At 34.8% G+C, this 19,479-nt stretch overlaps 2 protein-coding genes across 2 annotated transcripts in view; both read left to right on the top strand.

Annotated features, from left to right (window-relative positions):
* The first annotated feature begins 1,791 nt into the window (after positions 1–1,791).
* LOC117341981 (arylsulfatase B-like) lies at positions 1,792–14,128 on the top strand. Its single transcript, XM_033903893.1, has 14 exons — positions 1,792–1,962; positions 3,775–3,886; positions 4,751–4,802; positions 5,139–5,242; positions 5,963–6,069; positions 6,554–6,630; positions 7,264–7,365; positions 8,927–8,990; positions 9,489–9,586; positions 10,169–10,305; positions 10,990–11,048; positions 11,615–11,738; positions 12,244–12,389; positions 12,944–14,128. The coding sequence occupies exons 1-14, from the start codon at positions 1,848–1,850 to the stop codon at positions 13,114–13,116; spliced, it is 1,470 nt and encodes a 489-aa protein (XP_033759784.1). The 5' UTR covers positions 1,792–1,847; the 3' UTR covers positions 13,117–14,128.
* Positions 14,129–19,086: 4,958 nt separating this feature from the next.
* Positions 19,087–19,479, top strand: part of LOC117341978 — a 30,997-nt gene continuing 30,604 nt past the window's right edge. Inside the window, exon 1 of the mRNA XM_033903891.1 lies at positions 19,087–19,105. The gene's annotated coding sequence lies outside the window, so the exon portion shown is untranslated. The remainder of the gene's footprint in view (positions 19,106–19,479) is intronic.

Genomic DNA, 19,479 nt, shown 5'->3' with positions numbered 1-19,479 from the left:
GATGGATAGCTTGTCTTCTGCGCTACATTTAGCTTTGTTTATATGTTTCTGTGAATGGATTGGAGGACGAGAAGAAGATTAGAAGGGAGATAAGAAAATCAAGATACATTCTAGAACAGCATTTCTGTGTGCCTGATATGTATCTCTAAATGTAAATCTATACCAGCCATGTTTCCACATAACGTATATATATTTCTAATGACGGTTACTTAAGTTTTACTGATCGGATATGGTGTAAATTATGTTTTGAAGGTGAACATTTATCTGGCCAGATATGATGTTAATCACATTCTGTACATGTGAAAGGTTACCTGACAGGATATGATGGTAATCATGTTCTGTACGTAGGTTGAAGTTTAACTGCCCGATTATGATGTAAAACATGTTCTGTAGGTGGATGTTTACCTGACAGGATATGATGTTAACCTGTTCTGTACGTAGGTGGACGTTTACCTGACAGGATATGATGTTAATCATATTATGTAGGTGGCTGTTTAACTGGCACGATATGATGTTAATAATGTTTTGTAGGTGCATGGAAGTTTAACTGACGGATATGATGATGATCATGTTCTGTAGGTGAAAGTTTAACTGACAGTATATGATGTTAATCATGTTCTGTAGGTGAAAGTTTAACTTACAGAATTTGATGTAATGATGTTCTGTAGATGGAAGTTCAACTGACAGGATATGATGTTAAGAGAACACATAGATTTATAAATTAGGATTAAAGAAAGCTATTTTTTTGAAAGACACCAACTAATCATCCTATGAATAACGCACAAATCCATTTGAACAGTAAAGGTATAACAATCATTAACACCGTTACAAACAGCCATTATAAGGCAGATACTGGCGACTTAAATAGGACATTATGTTGTGTAAACGGCGGTTCAGACCACTATGGAGCCAGCGAAATGTAGTCCGATATTGGAATCATAGGCAAATCTCTAAATGTCTGGAACAAAAGTGATATATTGAATGAAAATGTTAACGTCAGAAATAAACATTAATGAAATGGTTCTCAATTGTTGAGGAAAGGAAACATAGGAGATCACAAAATAACAGACAAGGCTATTTTTTTAACGCGCCATACCCAAGAGTCATGTTCAGCGCCCGGGACAGTAGACTATATTTGTAAATATGACCTTAAGAATGTAGGCTAAAAACAGAAGTAATTTGAATATTATAACGTTTATAAAGTACAAAACTTTACCTTCATTTGGGCAAATCAAGAAACCTGACAATTAAAGCTTCTTGGAGAATTATTATTGAAGACAATCTGAGACAAAGGAAACACTTATGAAAAGAATAGTAACAAAACAACAGAGAATACCGACATGATAAAAAAACTTGATTTTAGAATGATAGAAAATACCGACATAATAGAGAAAACAATTAGTCTAACTAACAATTAATAAAACAAGCGCAAACTAGGTACACAAAATATAGATTTGCAACGAGACTCTTGAAATAATAATAATAATAAAAAAATTGTAGTATCACTATTATTTTCTACCAGTAAAGAAATGATTCGCAGGAAAAACATTATCTCATAACATATGACAATCCAATATATTATCCCATCTACCTGAGGTAATTCACGAAAAAAAAGATTTTACGTCTAAATCGTGGCTTACTATAGAAAAAAAGGCCAGATAATATAAAAACACTAATATGATCTTGATACATCAGTATTGAGCGGTATTTAAAAGCCTCACCTATGGATAATAGGGATAATCCGGTCTATACAGACGCGTTCGAAGTACGCGTTAAGTCTAAATACAGAAGGCCAAGCCACAGAGGAGGCGTTCGATGAGGACGAGAGTACCTGTTATACCCGGAAAATGAGGAATTATTTACAAAATGTCCTTCGTGTTCTTTGTGTCATTCTCGTGCAACCAATAGCACACGTCCATGCCAAATCACCACATATACTGTTTATAGTGGCAGACGACTTCGGTAAGTAGCCAGTCGTGTGTTTTGACGTACAATATATGTAGGAAGTGGTTTGTATGTATTATGATAGTATAAACCACAATACTAGTCCTAATGCTTACAGGTAATACACATCAGGACTGACAACAGTTATCAAAAAGTGTCTTCGCCAAATATGGTGTGGATTTGTTATTGAACGCCCAGGTAACCAAATACTGTATAGTATAGAGGGTTTTCCACTCAATTGTCCAGATATGTATATGTGTGCAAAGGGAGGTAACTTATCAGGAAATGTTATATCTTATCATATGTGATTATCCTATATTCAGAAGAAAATCCCAAAGAGAAACGTTAATTGAACTCTTTCCAACGAGTTATTACGTAACGGAATCGAAAAGTATTATGTTAGGTAGACATCAAATTCTGTATTTCCCAACGAATGGTAGCCTGGTCGATAATGGCTAGCTAATGCACTGACCTGACGCCTGCGTCTGACCGATGTGGCCATGTTAACTCAAAAGTTTTCATTTGTCGTTTTGGCTACTTCATTAAACCGACTACTGGCGCTTTTATCAGCAAGCTTTAGCTCCAAACAGGGATGAATTTATTGAATGCCTTATTATGACAACTTATCAAACCCTAACCAAATGATAGAGCCTTCCAATAAGATGTATAGTATGCGTGGTGAGTTTAATTTCACGGTTCTGAACATTCCCTATACCTGTATTTGATAGTAGTGTCTCCTTTATCCGGGACATCTAGTATTATACTCTTTTTGGCCTTTCAAAAGTTTTTGTGAAAATCTTTATTTTGTTCATAATTTGCTGTCATTACATAGATGACACGTGAGACCTTGCTTTTCAAGGTATTTATGGCTACAAAAGTGTTTGCTTTTGTGTATGTATGTTTGTGATGATGGTATGAGTGTGTGTTGATGTGTGTATTTGAAAGTGCAAAAGTCTGTATATTGTAGTGACTGCGAGTGTGTGTGAGAAAGAAAAAAAATTATATTACACATATGTCATAGATTATGAATTGTTCCTATGATGTGGATACTGCTGCTGCTGATGATGATGATAAAATTGTGAGTTTTATTGATGGTGAATCATGATGATGATGATGATGATAATGATGCATGATGATGATGGTGATGATGGTGATGATTGAAGATGATGATAATGATGATGATGATGTGGATGGTGATTGGATGATGATGATGATGATGATGATGATGATTGTGAGTGGTGATGATAATTGTTAAAAGATGATGGCAGTAGTGTGCTAGATGATATATTAAAATTATTGATTGTTAATGATATATGTGTTTTGGAAAATAAAAAAAAATTTAAAAAAAAGTTATTTATGGCGGCTGTCAGTAAAATTATAGGCTTAATGTACAGCCTATGTTTAATGTATATACAAATCACGATGCAGCATGGTGGTGTTCAGAGCAATGAATCAATTGTGTTACTACTGATATATAAATATATATATATATTGTGAAACTCCCTTTATCTGATTTCAGTGAACTTTTTATTATGATTACATGTGCTGTATTATTGTATTATAATACTACATTGGAATTAAACCCTTTACCAGGGCGATACCGCGGTATTGGTCAGAGGGCAATAATGTCCTAGCCCTGACACTAGAAGGTCTGCATCTGGTTAAAGGACTGATACGTGTGATATCATTAAAGCCACACCATAAACATTTTATTATACCTTTTTTCATTAAACAGGGACTCAGTGCAATACGCATTTAAAAATCATTAAAAGAATATCTCATAAATGAAGTGAAAATGGATATATCTATTCTATTCTGGCATAATTTCAGGTTGGAATGATGTGGGATTTCGTAATAAAGACATATACACCCCAAACATTGACACATTGGCGAAGGAGGGAGTCATACTGGATCAGGCATATGTACAGCCTGTGTGTTCACCGTAGGTATTCTACACATTTGCCGTAACACAAATTTGTATCGTGTACAATTTATTTGTTTGATACAATGCTACGCACTTATGGCCGTAATTGGAGGGTTATATGAATGTCTATTTACCCGGAGGTATCATATTTTTCGAGGGCAAGCCCTATGGGTTTCCTCACGAAAGGGATATATGTTGTTTTATATTCCTGTCACAGATCTTCGAGACTCTTACAAATATGAGCTATAGTAAAAATAAGAATTATAATTATATTTATTTTTAAAAATTGTGATCGATCTATTTTTGAATTAAATTTACCCTCTAAATAAAATGCTAACTTTTCATACACCGTGAAAACGAAATTCAGATAAATTTTACCTTATTTGGAAATAAATATTTAGCATCTAATATATCCTAAATTGGGAAATTGCTGTTGAAATTACTTTCCTTATAATATTCTTGATCACAGAGTTAAGATGTGAGGTTTAATATTTACCCACAAAGAAGAAACGGGCTAAATGTATGTATTGGCTAGTTAGTTACAGTTTTACTACCTACACGACTCCTCCTATCGTTAGGTTTCGTATCAACGGCTATAGTAAGTGTTCCTTCCGCGTTAGTAAGTTACTGGATTACCGCCTACATGACTCCTCCCGTAAGGTTTTGTCTCACCAACTATAGTCAGTGTTGTGTAGGCTTCAAGGGCATGTATGTAGAATAATTACTTACCATATGATAACATGCTAGTAGTTTTTATGATATATTATGACAATGGGATAATGTTATAAGACTTTTTGTATAACATTTTTGTCGAGAGTTATCTAAATATATCTTATAATCTATATTGAACATTGATTATTAATGCACCATTTTGTAATGTAGATCCCGAAGCGCTTTTATGACAGGGATGTATCCTTTTAAATCAGGACTACAGGTGAGATTGCATTAAGATATAACACCGATGAAAATGTTTTATAGAACATGAATATTAAGAAAATATGGAATGAATATTCTCATTCATGAATGGTACACAGTGATTAGAAACTTAATGAGACATTGTACATTCCATCAATTTATGCTATAAGGATGGATTGATTATCAGGGATAACCACCAAATGCTCAATTCATAAAAAGAAGTCTGGAAATCAACCAAGGCAAGATTAAAATACCGTGAATCAGTAATGACTTATGTGTTATACACTGGTAATTAAAAGAGAACCAAAGAAAATCACAAAGAAAACGTTATATACTTATATATATATGTTTATAGCATTTCGTGATATGGCCTAACCAAAAGGTGTGTTCACCAACAAATTTCACATTCCTGCCACAACACCTCAAGAAGCTTGGATATGCAACACATATGATAGGAAAGTAAGTGTGAAATACATTGTATATTAAACCAATTAAAAACAGTTATGACATTAAAACAGATATATAATTGATAGGTTCACAATACACTACTACAATGTACAATGGTGATATAAAACGGTACAGGTGTAAATGTCATCTTAGTTTTCATAGTGACAGTGTCCACCTACCTACTTTACCATGTATTATTGTACATTATGTTTATACAGGACTGTACCGTTGTAAGTCGAAATTTGGTTTCTGTAATTGACAATGTACGCCTACCTACTGAACCATGTATTATTGTATACCATGTTTACTTTACCATGTATTATTGTATATTATGTTTATATAGGACTGTACCGTTGTAGGTGGTACTTTGGTTTCTGTAATTGACAATGTACGCATACCTATATTACCATGTATTATTGTGTATAATGTTCACATAGGACTGTACCGTTGTAGGTGACACTTTAGTTTCTGTAACTGACAATGTACGCATGCCTATATTTGCATGTATTATATAGTATATAATGTTTATACAGGACTGTGCCGTTGTAGGTGGCATCTAGATTTACACACATGGCAGTAAACACCTACCTACCTTACAAGGAATTATAGTATGTTAATACAGGACTGTACCGTTGTAGGTGGTACTTTGTTTTCTGTAATTGACAATGTACGCCTACCTACCTTACCATGCATTGCTGTATACCATGTCTATATAGGAGTGTACCGTTGTAGGTGGCACCTTGGGTTCTGTAAATGGCAATGTACGCCTACCTACCGTGGATTTGACTCTTTCTATGGCTATTACACCGGAGAAGAGGATTATTACAAAAAGTCAAACCGTAGGCACCTATTATCAACACAATATTGTTATATGTCGTCATGTCTGTCTTCTGTTTCATCTCAAGAGTTCTGTTTTATCTCAAGAGTACTGTTTCATCTCAAGAGTACTGTTTTATCTCATGAGTACTGTTTCATCTCAAGAGTACTGTTTTATCTCAAGAGTACTGTTTCATCTCAAGAGTACTGTTTTATCTCAAGAGTAAATCCATCCCAAAAGGGACGTTGACTCAATGGTTCCTGGGTTATTTGCATATTTTTATGAATGAAGAGACACTGATTCTCAATCGTAATAAGCAAATAATCTGTTGTTATCTTAATGTAACTAGTGTTTTTATTTCATATGCATTGCTTTCGTTTGCATGTCTAATACCTTGCACGTTTTCGATGTCTTAATAAACCTTTTGACATTTCATTAGACATCAATAGCTAGCTAGAAAGGGAATACATATTTTATATAAAATAACGCACATAGTCAAATTTTAGCCTATCAAGGAAAGCTGGGCTTCGACTTCAGGAACAATATGGAGACTGACAAAGGAGGGAACGGTACTTACTCAACGGTAAGATGAATATCAATTTAATCCAAAGTTAATGTCTAACATGCTGTTGGTCAATTTCATCAAAACTCTAGTTAACTTAACTTCTAGTGTTCTCATATGATGCAATTAATCTTTGATGTGGAAATGAGTTTCATAAATCCGAGAATTGTGGTGATAATTTTCGAAAGTTGAAATCTATCAAACACGTCCACATATATAATCGAGAGCAGGGCACATAAGTTATGGAAAACTCAATGGAACTGAAAACTTTCATAGCTGAATTAAGACGTTAAATCCATCGACACAAAAATAGTCCAGAAGTTTCACAAAAATCAATTTTATCTGATACGTTACTCCGCATTTAGAAATTAAAAAAATATAAGGCACGTGGAATCTAATTTCATACTAATTTTTTTTTGTCATACTTCAAGTTCATTCTTAACAAATGTGGATGACAACAACTTTTATTTTACTCAGTGTAATCATACAAGGTCCTAAGGGATGCGTAATTAAAATACCTCGAAGACAGTCATTATTTTAAAGTCCATGAAATGCATTAAATTATAAAAGATTTTTGTATTGGATTTGCTTTTATTGTACAAAAAAAAATCGTTTTTATATCGTTTATGGTATAAAATCAACACTTGTTTACAGTTTCAGTATACTGCTCGAGCGTTGGAATTGATTAGCCAGCACAATAAGAGTCAGCCATTTTTTCTGTATATGCCTTTGCAATCCGTCCACATCCCTATCCAGGTAAGTGATATTTTCTATACTAAACGATCAATACATTTCCTAGAGGGCTTGAACAATATCTGTGTCACGGGGTTGATGTGCTAAAGCACTTCACGAAGACGCGACACTTTAGGTTTTAATTTGGATAAAGTGAATACCAATATTATTAAAATTAGACTTGTCATTTCCACTCCTCTACGATACTATACGATACACTGCAATAGAAGATCTAACGATACCCCGTAGGAGGTCATCTCAGCATGACCTTTGGGCTTCAAATATGAGCCAATGCAAACTGGTCAATGACGCCTCCGCGTGCGTCACTTTAGTATTTACGACTCAATTCAGCGCTTGATTTGAAATACACGTTATGATTATATTCCCATTCAAACTAATTTTTTCGTGACGCTGTTGCTTTCACTGTCAATCTCTCGTACGATAAAGGAAACCAAAACGGACAGCACAAGTTTGTTAAATTATAAATTCGTTGAGGTTTCTTGGTGAGCCGGCGTCGGCGAAGCCATGTTGTTTACCGTTGCTATCCACCATCGGGATGCCTCGGAATAGTTGTGTAAGTATTTATACTTCCGAAGAATGTCATCACACCGACATTTTCATAGGCGGGGCGTTGATATGCTGAGCTCAAAGGCCATTCTGAGATGACCTCCTACGGGGCATCGTTAGATCTTGAATTGCAGTGTATCGTAGAGGACTGGAAGCTACAAGTCTAATTTTAATTAGATTGAAGAGAATACATAGCAGCGTTTATATAATTGTGCATACATCATAATCTTATTTAGTTTTCGCATGACAAACTGGTAGTATATTGAAGTGCACTTATAATTAGTTTCTTTTGCTCGGCTGGGGAGATAATGAATTCCACATATGAAATTCTGTCACACTCTACTAGGTGTAATTAGGGTTTAGTGTAGTTTTCTGAAACATCTTTTATATTTGTTTTATATAACTACGAATATATCAGATTATAGGAAATGCGTTAGTAATATAGTGAGAGAATGTTATCTGTTATGTTCTTTTAATACCATGTTATCATTATTTCATGATATAGTTGTATCTGGTACTGACACAGTTGTATCTGGGACAGATATAGTTGTATCCGGGACGATCGAGGTTGTATCTGGGACTGTTGACATTGTATCTGGGACTGTTGACATTGTATCTGGGACGGATGAAGTTATATCTGTGACTGATATTGTTGTATCTAGGTCTAAAGTAGTTGTATCTGGGTCTGGTGAAGTTTATCTGGTATTGATATAGTTTATCTGGAACTGATGTAGTTCTACCTGGGACTTATGTAGTTGTATATGGGTCTGATGTAGCTTTATGTGGGACTGACGTAGTTTATGAGGACTGTGCTAGCAATGGAGAAGTCTTCCCAGGAAATTACGGACTTATAAATGAGAACAATGTATTAATGCTGACTTTCAGGTATAACTATACATCATGTTGTTTAACATATAATTATGGTGCAAATAATATTGAAGTACCAAACATATAACTATACCTCATGTTTACACATCGTGATGATAATGATTTACCTATGATGTAATTAATATTTCAGGTTCCCATTGAGTATGAGAATATGTACAAACATATTCATAATGAAGGCAGAAGAAAGTTTTCTGGTGAGACACATTTTAGATAGTTTAGACAGAGTCAATGTCTATACACATTTCACAAGCTGTCCTAATTTTCAATAAGAGTTACGGATATTGTACTGGATGAAAAAATAGTTACTTTAGCCAGTCATCAGTCAAGTAAGTGTTGATCGTAACAAAAGTTATTTGGAAAAAATCATCAAATTACTGACCTTGTACATCGCTGAAAAAAAACTTGGAATATTCTATGATGCTAGTGATAGTATTCGAATTAAAATGGTTATATGAATTGAGGTAAAAATAGTGTGGTGAGGACAAGAAATAAACAAATATCTGAAATATTGTAGAAATGTTTCGAAATTTAATTTTCAAAAATTGTAAAAGACGTTGTTAAATAAAATGACTGAAGGGGAAAATGTAAGCACAGGGAATTAAAACATACGGACCCTCTTCGTTTCATGTGACCTAACGTTGTAATAAGTGATCATAATTTTTAGTGTTAATGTGGGTGTGGTTTATATGTAGGAATGGTAACAGCGATGGATGACGTCATCGGTAACGTGACACAAGCTCTGAAGGCGCATGGCATGTACGACGATACACTGATTATGTTTACATCAGACGTGAGTTTAAATCAGTAAATTCAGTTTGTATTGTTTGGCCTCATTCCGATCAACATGTTACAGAACCCACTATGTGGGCCTTCGTAGAATGACAAAAAGTGCATCAAGGTAAATAAAATATGTATACATGACATATCGTTAACACACCTGGATCATAGAGCTGTTTCTCCAGGTGTGATATGTAAATATTGTGAAAGAAACCAATTTCAAAATAGGAAAGAAAGTACTAAAACTATTGGTTTCGGAAATGTGAATAATTATTGGATATTTCGTCAAATCACGTGCTGAATGTTGCTTTGAGATGACATTATTATGAGTATTTTAATTTTCCCTGCATATGATTTGTGTATACGTTTAAGTTCAACTTAAACGCTCGGTTTAGCATTTTGTTAGCTATCTGCCCTTAGTGGAAGTAAGGTTACTCCATTAAGCGCCGTTCGTCCTTCATTCAAATTCAATATTTGAGTTCCGCAGCAAAAGCTTACCAACTTCAAATTTAACATGAATTAAAACAAAGTTTTGAATCCATATGCTACACAATGTTGAGCGACACAGGCCCATTTGACCTTTTGTTTCATTTAGAATGGCGGCTGGCCAGCCGAGTTTGGAAACAACTTTCCACTAAGGGGTTCTAAGATAACACTATACGAGGGAGGTACCAGGGTGACGGCCTTCGTACACGGAGCTGGTCTTAAGAAAACAAAATACACGTATAGTGGGTATGTTTTAATTTTAATATATGCTCTCTTCATTGCTGTTAGGACTTATTACATAGCCATGCATTACGTAGTTGATAGTTCATCAATGATCGATAAAGATCGCACACTGGTAATAATGCCATTATATTGACTTAAACATACATTATTTGCAAATATACAAATGGTATTAGACACAAGTTTAAAAACTCATGGTCCGTCTTCTCCTGTTAAACATCAATGATGACATATGCATATCACCGCAATTTTTTAAGAAAAAGACACTGATGATAACAAATTTAAAAACAAAACCTTTATGATAAAATTTACAAACTGTATATCGTATAATGCAGTGATTGTACCCACATGTCTGAATAGAATGTATGTTCATATGCAATAATGTTATATATGAATTATTAACATTGTTTAAATAAAATTGATATTACATTGATAATGTAGGGAATATAAGTAATGTACAAGCATTTTATCAATGTGGGTGACAAGTATAAATTGATTTTAATTGAAAACAATAAATGTAATTGTTTTCATTGAGTTAGTTCATAGATCCGTGAAATAACGAACTATTGCAAGTACGTGAATGTTATATGAATTGTCAGGAAACTAGTATTTCAGCCAATGAATGTTTCGTAGGTTAGTATACCGTTATATATATTCCTGTTTTAATTTCTATTTTTAATTCAATCCCAGGATGATTCACGCCATTGATTGGAACCCAACTATTGTAGCGGCTGCTGGCGGAGTACCCGGTAATGTCCAGAACTCGTTTTGTGCTAGCCATTTTCTAATTGATTAACGCTCTATTATTGCCTTTACAGAATTATTACATTTCATTTTGAAACATCATATTGTTCTTGTAATGTTGTGTTTTGCAGATAATGATATCTGAAGCATCTTTTAAGATATAATTTTATATTATAACAGAACTTAATTGTGGATATATATGAGCTCTTATTTGTCATTAATATAGCACTATGAACTCCATACCAAACACTTTCAATTGTTCATTTTAGTACATCATATTTTCACACCGAACATCACGAAAATTACACAATTTAAAATTAAATAGATGTTTTCGACAAAGCAATATCCGATATAATCGTTTAGGTATTGTTAATCCCAATAATTAATTAAACTACTATGATACTGTCATTTGTAGATTCCACTCACCAGTAATATATGTTCAAGAGGTATTATTTTTTTTTCAATTTTGTTTTCGCAAATAGATCTTATTATATATGTATATGGGATTTGCATTTATCTAAAATAACATTGCATGACGCCATCAGTAATAAATGTCTGTGTGTTTCTTTAGACACAAACATTGACGGTATAAACCAGTGGGACAATATCCGGACGAATGGTCAGTCCGGCCGGACAGAGTTCGTCTACAACCTGGACGATCTGGCTCCGTATGAAGCAGGCCATGCAGCTATTCGGTGAGATTTGCTAATAAATAGTGAACATAACTTTAGATTTAAAAGGGACACGATTAGTTTTACAGGAGAGATCCATTATAGAACTATTGATAATTATAACAATTATTGACGTTGCTGACAAAGTCGGTAAAGGTTTAGACTTGAATGATGGTACATGTACATAAAGTAGTTTTCAACACTACAGAGAGTTCCTAATTTTTAGGGGGCCGCGGTGGCCGAGTAGTTTAGATGTCCCAACACTTCATCACTGGCTCTCCACCTCTGGGTTGCGAGTTCGAAACCTACGTGGGGCAGTTGCCAGGTACTGATCGTAGGCCGGTGGCTTTCCTCCACCTCCAAAACCTCGCACATCCTTAAATGACTCGGGCTGTTAATAGGACGTTAGATAAAAACAAACCAAATGCTAATTTAAAATGATTTCTCACATGTGGAAATTGTCAATGGTAGATATAACAGGTATACTATTTTAATTATTCACTAACAAATGCATTGTCCTTGTCGACAGTGTGGGAGATTACAAGCTGATAGTCGGCTACCCCGGTTTGTACCCAGGCTGGTACCCTCCTCCCACATACACACGTGATAACTACATCAAGGAGATACCTTACGATGGCAGCCAGGATAACACAACACAGCTGTTTAATCTGAAAGGTGACAATCTCTAAAATTTTGTTAACTAAATAAATAATTAAAAGAATGCGTAGGGATAAGATTCAGGACACAAAAGGACGTGTTTTTATCAAGTGTTCCCGTTTGTTAAATATAATAGTATAATAGCTGTGTGAATTTGAATGTTGAATGTCGTATGTTGAATGTTGCGTTTGCACAACATTAAACGTTTGAATGTTGAATGTCGTATGTCATTTGTCGTGCTGGCACAACATTTAAATTCTGAATGTTGAATGCCGTATATATTGAATGCTGTATTTTCACAACATTCAAAGTTTAAATATTGTATGTCTGATGTCGCACTGACACAACATTCAAATTCTGAATGTTGAATGTCGTATGTTGAATGTTAAGCTAACTTTACCCAGCTTATTATTACTATGGATAAGGTTGTCACTAATATAGTAACCAAACGTAGCCGTTTGTTTTACATAACGTTTTTAAATGATATTAATGATATCATCATTAATGAAAATAAGATGAGGAAAACATTTCATCTCACAACCCATTCTGCTGCTTTTCATTTTGCACCGCAGATGACCCAAACGAATATATCGATCTGTCTAAAACGCTGCCAGATGTTGTGGGAAAACTGCGGAAGAGGATGGCAGAATACCACAAACAGATGATTCCGGCTAATTACCCACCGGCTACGTCCGCATCTGACCCAAAGAACTACAATGGTTTCTGGACTCCTGGATGGTGCTGATATAACATTTAGTTATTTTACGTATTGTTGTCTAAGATATTATTGCTTTAAAATGTAATATAACTGGTACTGTTTGGTTTCTTTCGATGACGCTTACATATTATAATTTGCCCTTAAGCAGTAAAGTAAAAAAAATAAAATACATGAGAAAAGAAGGGAGAAACATCTCCCTTACGACACCACTAAATGGCTTAAGGGCAAATCTTCTTTATGGTTGTAATATCTTCGTATAGAACGTAAATAATGTATTTTTATCATTTTATATTCCGGCGTTTAATGCACATGATCTTCACCGTAGATAGTAGTGTGCTTTATGTTTTATATTTATTTCAAAAGGTGTTTGGATGTTTACGTTTTTGAAAATTGTATGATTGTTTTCTTTCTGATATTCGTCTATAAACGTTGCTTACATGACCAGTATCAGCAGTGTTCGTTCGTTCACAATTTTTCTTTTTGAACATATTTGTTGTGACATCGCCTCAATTTATCTTAATTTTATCATTTTGAAGACTTGACTTTACCCAGATTTTCATGGCGGATGTTGTTGATAAAGACGGTAACATTTCCGAAACACCTGGTCTTATTCTTTATGTAGTTTTAAAATGTTTCCATATAAATCCGTACTTGGTTCGTCTCTTTTCCTCGCTTTAGAGTAATAATGACGGTTTCGTATGGATTTCTGATTCCTTTTTGCTCTCCGTGACTGACAGTTAAGAAATAATCCCTCTCTTCCATTTTGTATTGGCGTAGTTTCAATATATCATAGATACTTTAATTGGAAATATGATTTCCATATTGATCATATGAACAGTACAACTTCTTAACGCAATAGTTTTCAGCGGAAACACAATGTTTATTTATTTCTCGAGTTTCTATGGTAAATTCTTATTGTAGATTACAAAACTTACCAACCGTTTAGTATCAATGTTTACCCCGACAAGAACCCCGAATCTGTGTTTTTCTCTGGGAAGAAATATTTATAGTCTAAAATAAAATTGATCTAAAAATCCGCTTTCAGTTTTATGATTTTGGTTTTGAGTGTTAAAGTACACCGTATGTGCAATGAGTGTATGTAGAATTAATGATTCTCTAAGAAAACTCAAACCCATGTGTTGGCACTGAGAAATTATGGACACACAAAATATATTGATTAGAATGCACGAGGGATAATGCTTTAAACAAAGCAAATATCTTCCTTCCTATGAATATATAATATTATGCATATCCAATGCATAGCAGACACTGGCTACTCATATGACAGACTCTTGATAGGGGGAAACCAATTATCACCTCTCCAAACGCAATATACGCTTAGCATATGACATGACATTTTACTTCCATTTGTCCCTCACGGGTTTTGTTATTTCTCTACTGGTCGGATTTATGCCCGGTTTAAATGAATATCCACATATGTTTATGCATCAGACAGACCTTAGACAATCTAGAATGTTGACGTGATCTTTTAATGGGTTCAGTGGTAAAGCAAGCTTTGTCCATATTGGATACTGTGGGAGATAATGTGTAAATAACAAGTTCGTTGTATATATATGGATGGAGTTTACTGATTCAAACAAAGGGGAAAAGGACCATATCGTAGGCGAAGATGTGAAAATATCTGTTCTACAGCCATTACAAAATTTCAAAATATGCATGGCGAGACTCCCCTAAGCATGCACAAGAGACAGCCGATTATGTAACCACACGGCCTTTCAACCAGTACATACACAATCTGGACAGGCAGGGTAGGGGAGCCGGTTTGTGTCAATAAGGAGGAATTTTCAAGGATTATTGTATTAAGCATTATGTTTAGAATTATTGTCACTTTTAAACATAACTACCACTTCAAGAACAACAATAAGATCTCTATCTTATCTCATCAATCTAACCAGCCCTAGCCAAAGCATATGGAACCCTGTCAAACTCACAATTACACACTTAAAACGTCAACAACATTGTATCATTTACCGACTTCCAAATGTTAGCAGCCAAACTCACACGTCAAAACTAAGCTAATATAAGAAGCCCTTGCTAATTCTCACCAGAAAAAGGCATACCCATACCTCCACACTCTCAAATATCACAGCAGTCAAACTTACAGTTATCGAATCTAAAACGTCAAGGACAATTGAATCCTCGTTTACCCTAACTCGATCCCAAACAGTATTCAAATCCAGCAGTCAAGCCTACGTACACACACTCTCAAACTCAAAAGCATCCACTTCAACACTAAAAAATCGAATTCAACACTAAAAAACCAACAATTCAACACTACAAAATTAACAATTCAACACTACAGAAACATCCAATGCAACCATACAAAAACATCCAATTCAACCCTACAAAACCTTCAATTCAACACTACAAAAACATTAAAGTCAACACTACAAAAAACATCAAATTCAACACTACAAAAACATTCAATTAAACACTACATCATCGAATTCAACACTACAAAAACATCAAATTCAACACTAAAAAACATTAAATTCAACACTACAAAAACATCAAATTACTACCCACTTTCAAATGTTAAAACAGTCAAACTTGCGCTAACCCACTCTAAAATGATAACAGCAGTGAAACTGACGCATACTCACTCTAAAACGTCAATTACAATCAATTTCACGCGAATGCACTTTTCAACGTCAATACAAGTTAACGTCTCACTTATCAAATCTTAAACGTCAACAAGAGTTAATCCAACACATACGGTTCCGAAATCGATATATCAGCAACATTGGAACATTGTTATTTATTAGACCCCATGTAATATAATGGTTAGGAATAGACTGCATACAGGATAGTTAGTGGTTTTAAAAAAGACAGTTTACATCATTGTGGTTTGGAGATAGACAGTGTACATCATTGTGGTTTGACGATAGACAGTGTACAGTACATCATTGTAGTTTGACGATAGACAGTGTACATCATTGTGGTTTGAAGGGAGACAATATACATCATTGTGGTTTGGAGATAGATAGTGTACATCATTGTGGTTTGAAGATAGACAGTGTACATCATTGTGGTTTGGAGATAGACAGTGTACATCATTGTGGTTTGGAGATAGACAGTGTACATCATTGTGATTTGAAGATAGACAGTGTACATCATTGTGGTTTGGAGATAGATAGTGTACATCATTGTGATTTGAAGATAGACAGTGTACATCATTGTGGTTTGGAGATAGACAATATACATCATTGTGGTTTGGAGATAGATAGTGTACATCATTATGGTTTGGAGATAGACAGTGTACATCATTGTGGTTTGACGATAGACAGTGTACATCATTGTGGTTTGAAGATAGACAGTGTACATCATTGTGGTTTGACGATAGACAGTGTACATCATTGTGGTTTGACGATAGACAGTGTACATCATTGTGGTTTGAAGATAGACAGTGTACATCATTGTGGTTTTGAGATAGATAGTGTAAATCATTGTGGTTTGGGGATAGACAGTGTACATCATTGTGGTTTTGAGATAGATAGTGTAAATCATTGTGGTTTGACGATAGACAGTGTAAATCATTGTGGTTTGGAGATAGACAGTGTACATCATTGTGGTTTGGAGATAGATAGTGTACATCATTGTGGTTTGAAGATAGACAGTGTACATCATTGTGGTTTGGGGATAGACAGTGTACATCATTGTGGTTTGGAGGTAGACAGTGTACATCATTGTGGTTTGAAGATAGACAGTGTACATCATTGTGGTTTGGGGATAGACAGTGTACATCATTGTGGTTTGAATATAGACAGTGTGCATCATTGTGGATTGGAGATAGATAGTGTACATCATTGTGGTTTGGAGATAGACAGTGTACATCATTGTGGTTTGACGATAGACAGTGTACATCATTGTGGTTTGACGATAGACAGTGTACATCATTGTGGTTTGAAGATAGACAGTGTACATCATTGTGGTTTGACGATAGACAGTGTACATCATTGTGGTTTGGGGATAGACAGTGTACATCATTGTGGTTTGGAGATAGACAGTGTTCATCATTATGGTTTGACGATAGACAGTGTACATCATTGTGGTTTGAAGATAGACAGTGTACATCATTGTGGGTTGGAGATAGACAGTGTACATCATTGTGGTTTGACGACAGACAGTGTAAATCATTGTGGTTTGACGATAGACAGTGTACATCATTGTGGTTTGACGATAGACAGTGTACATCATTGTGGTTTGGAGATAGACAGTGTACATCATTATGGTTTGAAGATAGACTGTACATCATTGTGGTTTGGAGATAGACAGTGTACATCATTGTGGTTTGAAGATAGACAGTGTAAATCATTGTGGTTTGGAGATAGACAGGTGTACATCATTGTGGTTTGAAGATAGACAGTGTACATCATTGTGGTTTGGAGATAGACAGTGTACATCATTATGGTTTGAAGATAGACTGTACATCATTGTGGGTTGGAGATAGACAGTGTACATCATTGTGGTTTGACGATAGACAGTGTAAATCATTGTGGTTTGACGATAGACAGTGTACATCATTATGGTTTGGAGATAGACAGTGTACATCATTGTGGTTTGAAGATAGACAGTGTACATCATTGTGGTTTGGAGATAGACAGTGTACATCATTGTGGTTTGGAGATAGACAGTGTACATCATTGTGGTTTGGAGATAGACAGTGTACATCATTGTGGTTTGACGATAGACAGTGTACATCATTGTGGTTTGGAGATAGACAGTGTACATCATTGTGGTTTGGAGATAGACAGTGTACATCATTGTGGTTTGAAGATAGACTGTACATCATTGTGGTTTGGAGGTAGACAGTGTACATCATTGTGGTTTGGAGGTAAACAGAGACTAACATTGTGGTTTGGAGGTAGACAGTGTACATCATTGTTGCTTGTGGAGAATTATCGTTAGATGTTGTGGTTTTGATGAATAGCCTACAATGGCCTGACAGACTTATGTAAGTAGTTATATTATCTTGCTAAAGTCCATGAAATCAACATAACTTGAACACTCGAGCCTAGTGCAATGCTTATCCACTGAAGTGGCGCACTAGCCGCATTTACTAAAACATATAGAAAGCATTAATGCAGTGATATTTTTGCAAGCCATTAAACACTACCCTGGTGTAACTAAACGGAAGTCTCTTGATCAATTGTTATTATGAATCATGATTTACAATGGACCTAGTTTTTGACATGTCATTTGCTAAACCGTTTGTTATTTTTGATAAAACATGCGAAGAAATACATGTTTCCTTAGAACACAATTAGCTAATTTTTATCACATATATTGCACATAATAACCATGACATTGTGGCTATAGTACGTAACAGGGTCATTTGTTTGACTATATATGTATATATAAAAGCATTCACATTGATTCTGTTTTTACCTTTATATGCCAATGGCGGTTGTGAATAATATAACACAAATATAGCTCATGGAGGCGCATTTTAATCTTAAAAAATGCACTTAATAGATATTGTTTACTTTTTTATTTATTTATTTATTTATTTTTTTTTGAAAATGATTAGAGTTTGAGGCAAAATATGCAGATTTCTGCAAAAGCCCCAAAACCTTAAGTTCAAGTATTTCCCCTAACACCACTCTGCCTGCTATCTTAAAGTTTAACAAATTTCATGTCCGAAAACAAGTTCCGTTGTTATCCATGATACATACTAACACTTGTTTCTTCTGTTACTGGAGTAGTGATTTATGTGCTTGTATAAATATCTGTAGAGGTGCTATTTGAATGCACCTGTACGCACAGTTGCTAGTAATACAAGTTTTATTACCTATTTAAATGGCAGCATGATTTAATATAGATTCGCAGATATAGCTGATTTGAAGGAAAGTAAAGTTATACAGGAAATAATTTCAGAAGGTATGTTGTTCTAACCTTTGATTGAGGAAAGAAGGATTCTCTCCCGACAGACGTTCGACATTAGATGTTGTGAAAAGAAGTTTGCTGGCTATGCTTAGTTAGCCTAGGATTTGGGGTAGGTGTTTCGTGTAATGTAATAGTTTCTATAATGGATTCTATATAGCATAGTCAGCCTCGCATCTTTTTCCGTTCTTCAAGGCTACACCAGTTCACACGATCTAACATACTGGCAAAACTGGAAGTATTACGATAATGAACAACAACGAAAGGGCAACACTGCGCTTTACCATCTATAACTTATCTTAATTTATAAGTAAGGGCCACACTCGAGAATGTTATATTGCGCTTTGATTAAGTCTTGCAATGTGCATTTGTTTTGTACAGATTAGATATAGAGCTTAAGATATGATAAGAAATTAATTATGATTGTTTTAATTCCCAGCAGATAGCTATTACATGACAATAATAGCACAAAATTGATAAATATGT

The sequence above is a fragment of the Pecten maximus genome, chromosome 14 (genome assembly GCF_902652985.1).
Source record: "Pecten maximus chromosome 14, xPecMax1.1, whole genome shotgun sequence".
Lineage (NCBI taxonomy): Eukaryota > Metazoa > Mollusca > Bivalvia > Pectinida > Pectinidae > Pecten > Pecten maximus.
The sequence above is the reverse complement of the archived record's forward strand: the minus strand, read 5'-3'. Positions and strand labels throughout refer to the sequence as shown.

Excerpts from the sequence above, each read along its gene's own strand:
- LOC117341981 (XM_033903893.1), top strand. The coding sequence starts at position 1,848 with ATGAGGAATTATTTACAAAATGTCCTTCGTGTTCTTTGTGTCATTCTC. Across the intron at positions 5,243-5,962 it reads GCAACACATATGATAGGAAA|GTGGCACCTTGGGTTCTGTA; the intron begins GTAAGTGTGAAA and ends GTACCGTTGTAG. Across the intron at positions 11,049-11,614 it reads GGCTGCTGGCGGAGTACCCG|ACACAAACATTGACGGTATA; the intron begins GTAATGTCCAGA and ends GTGTTTCTTTAG.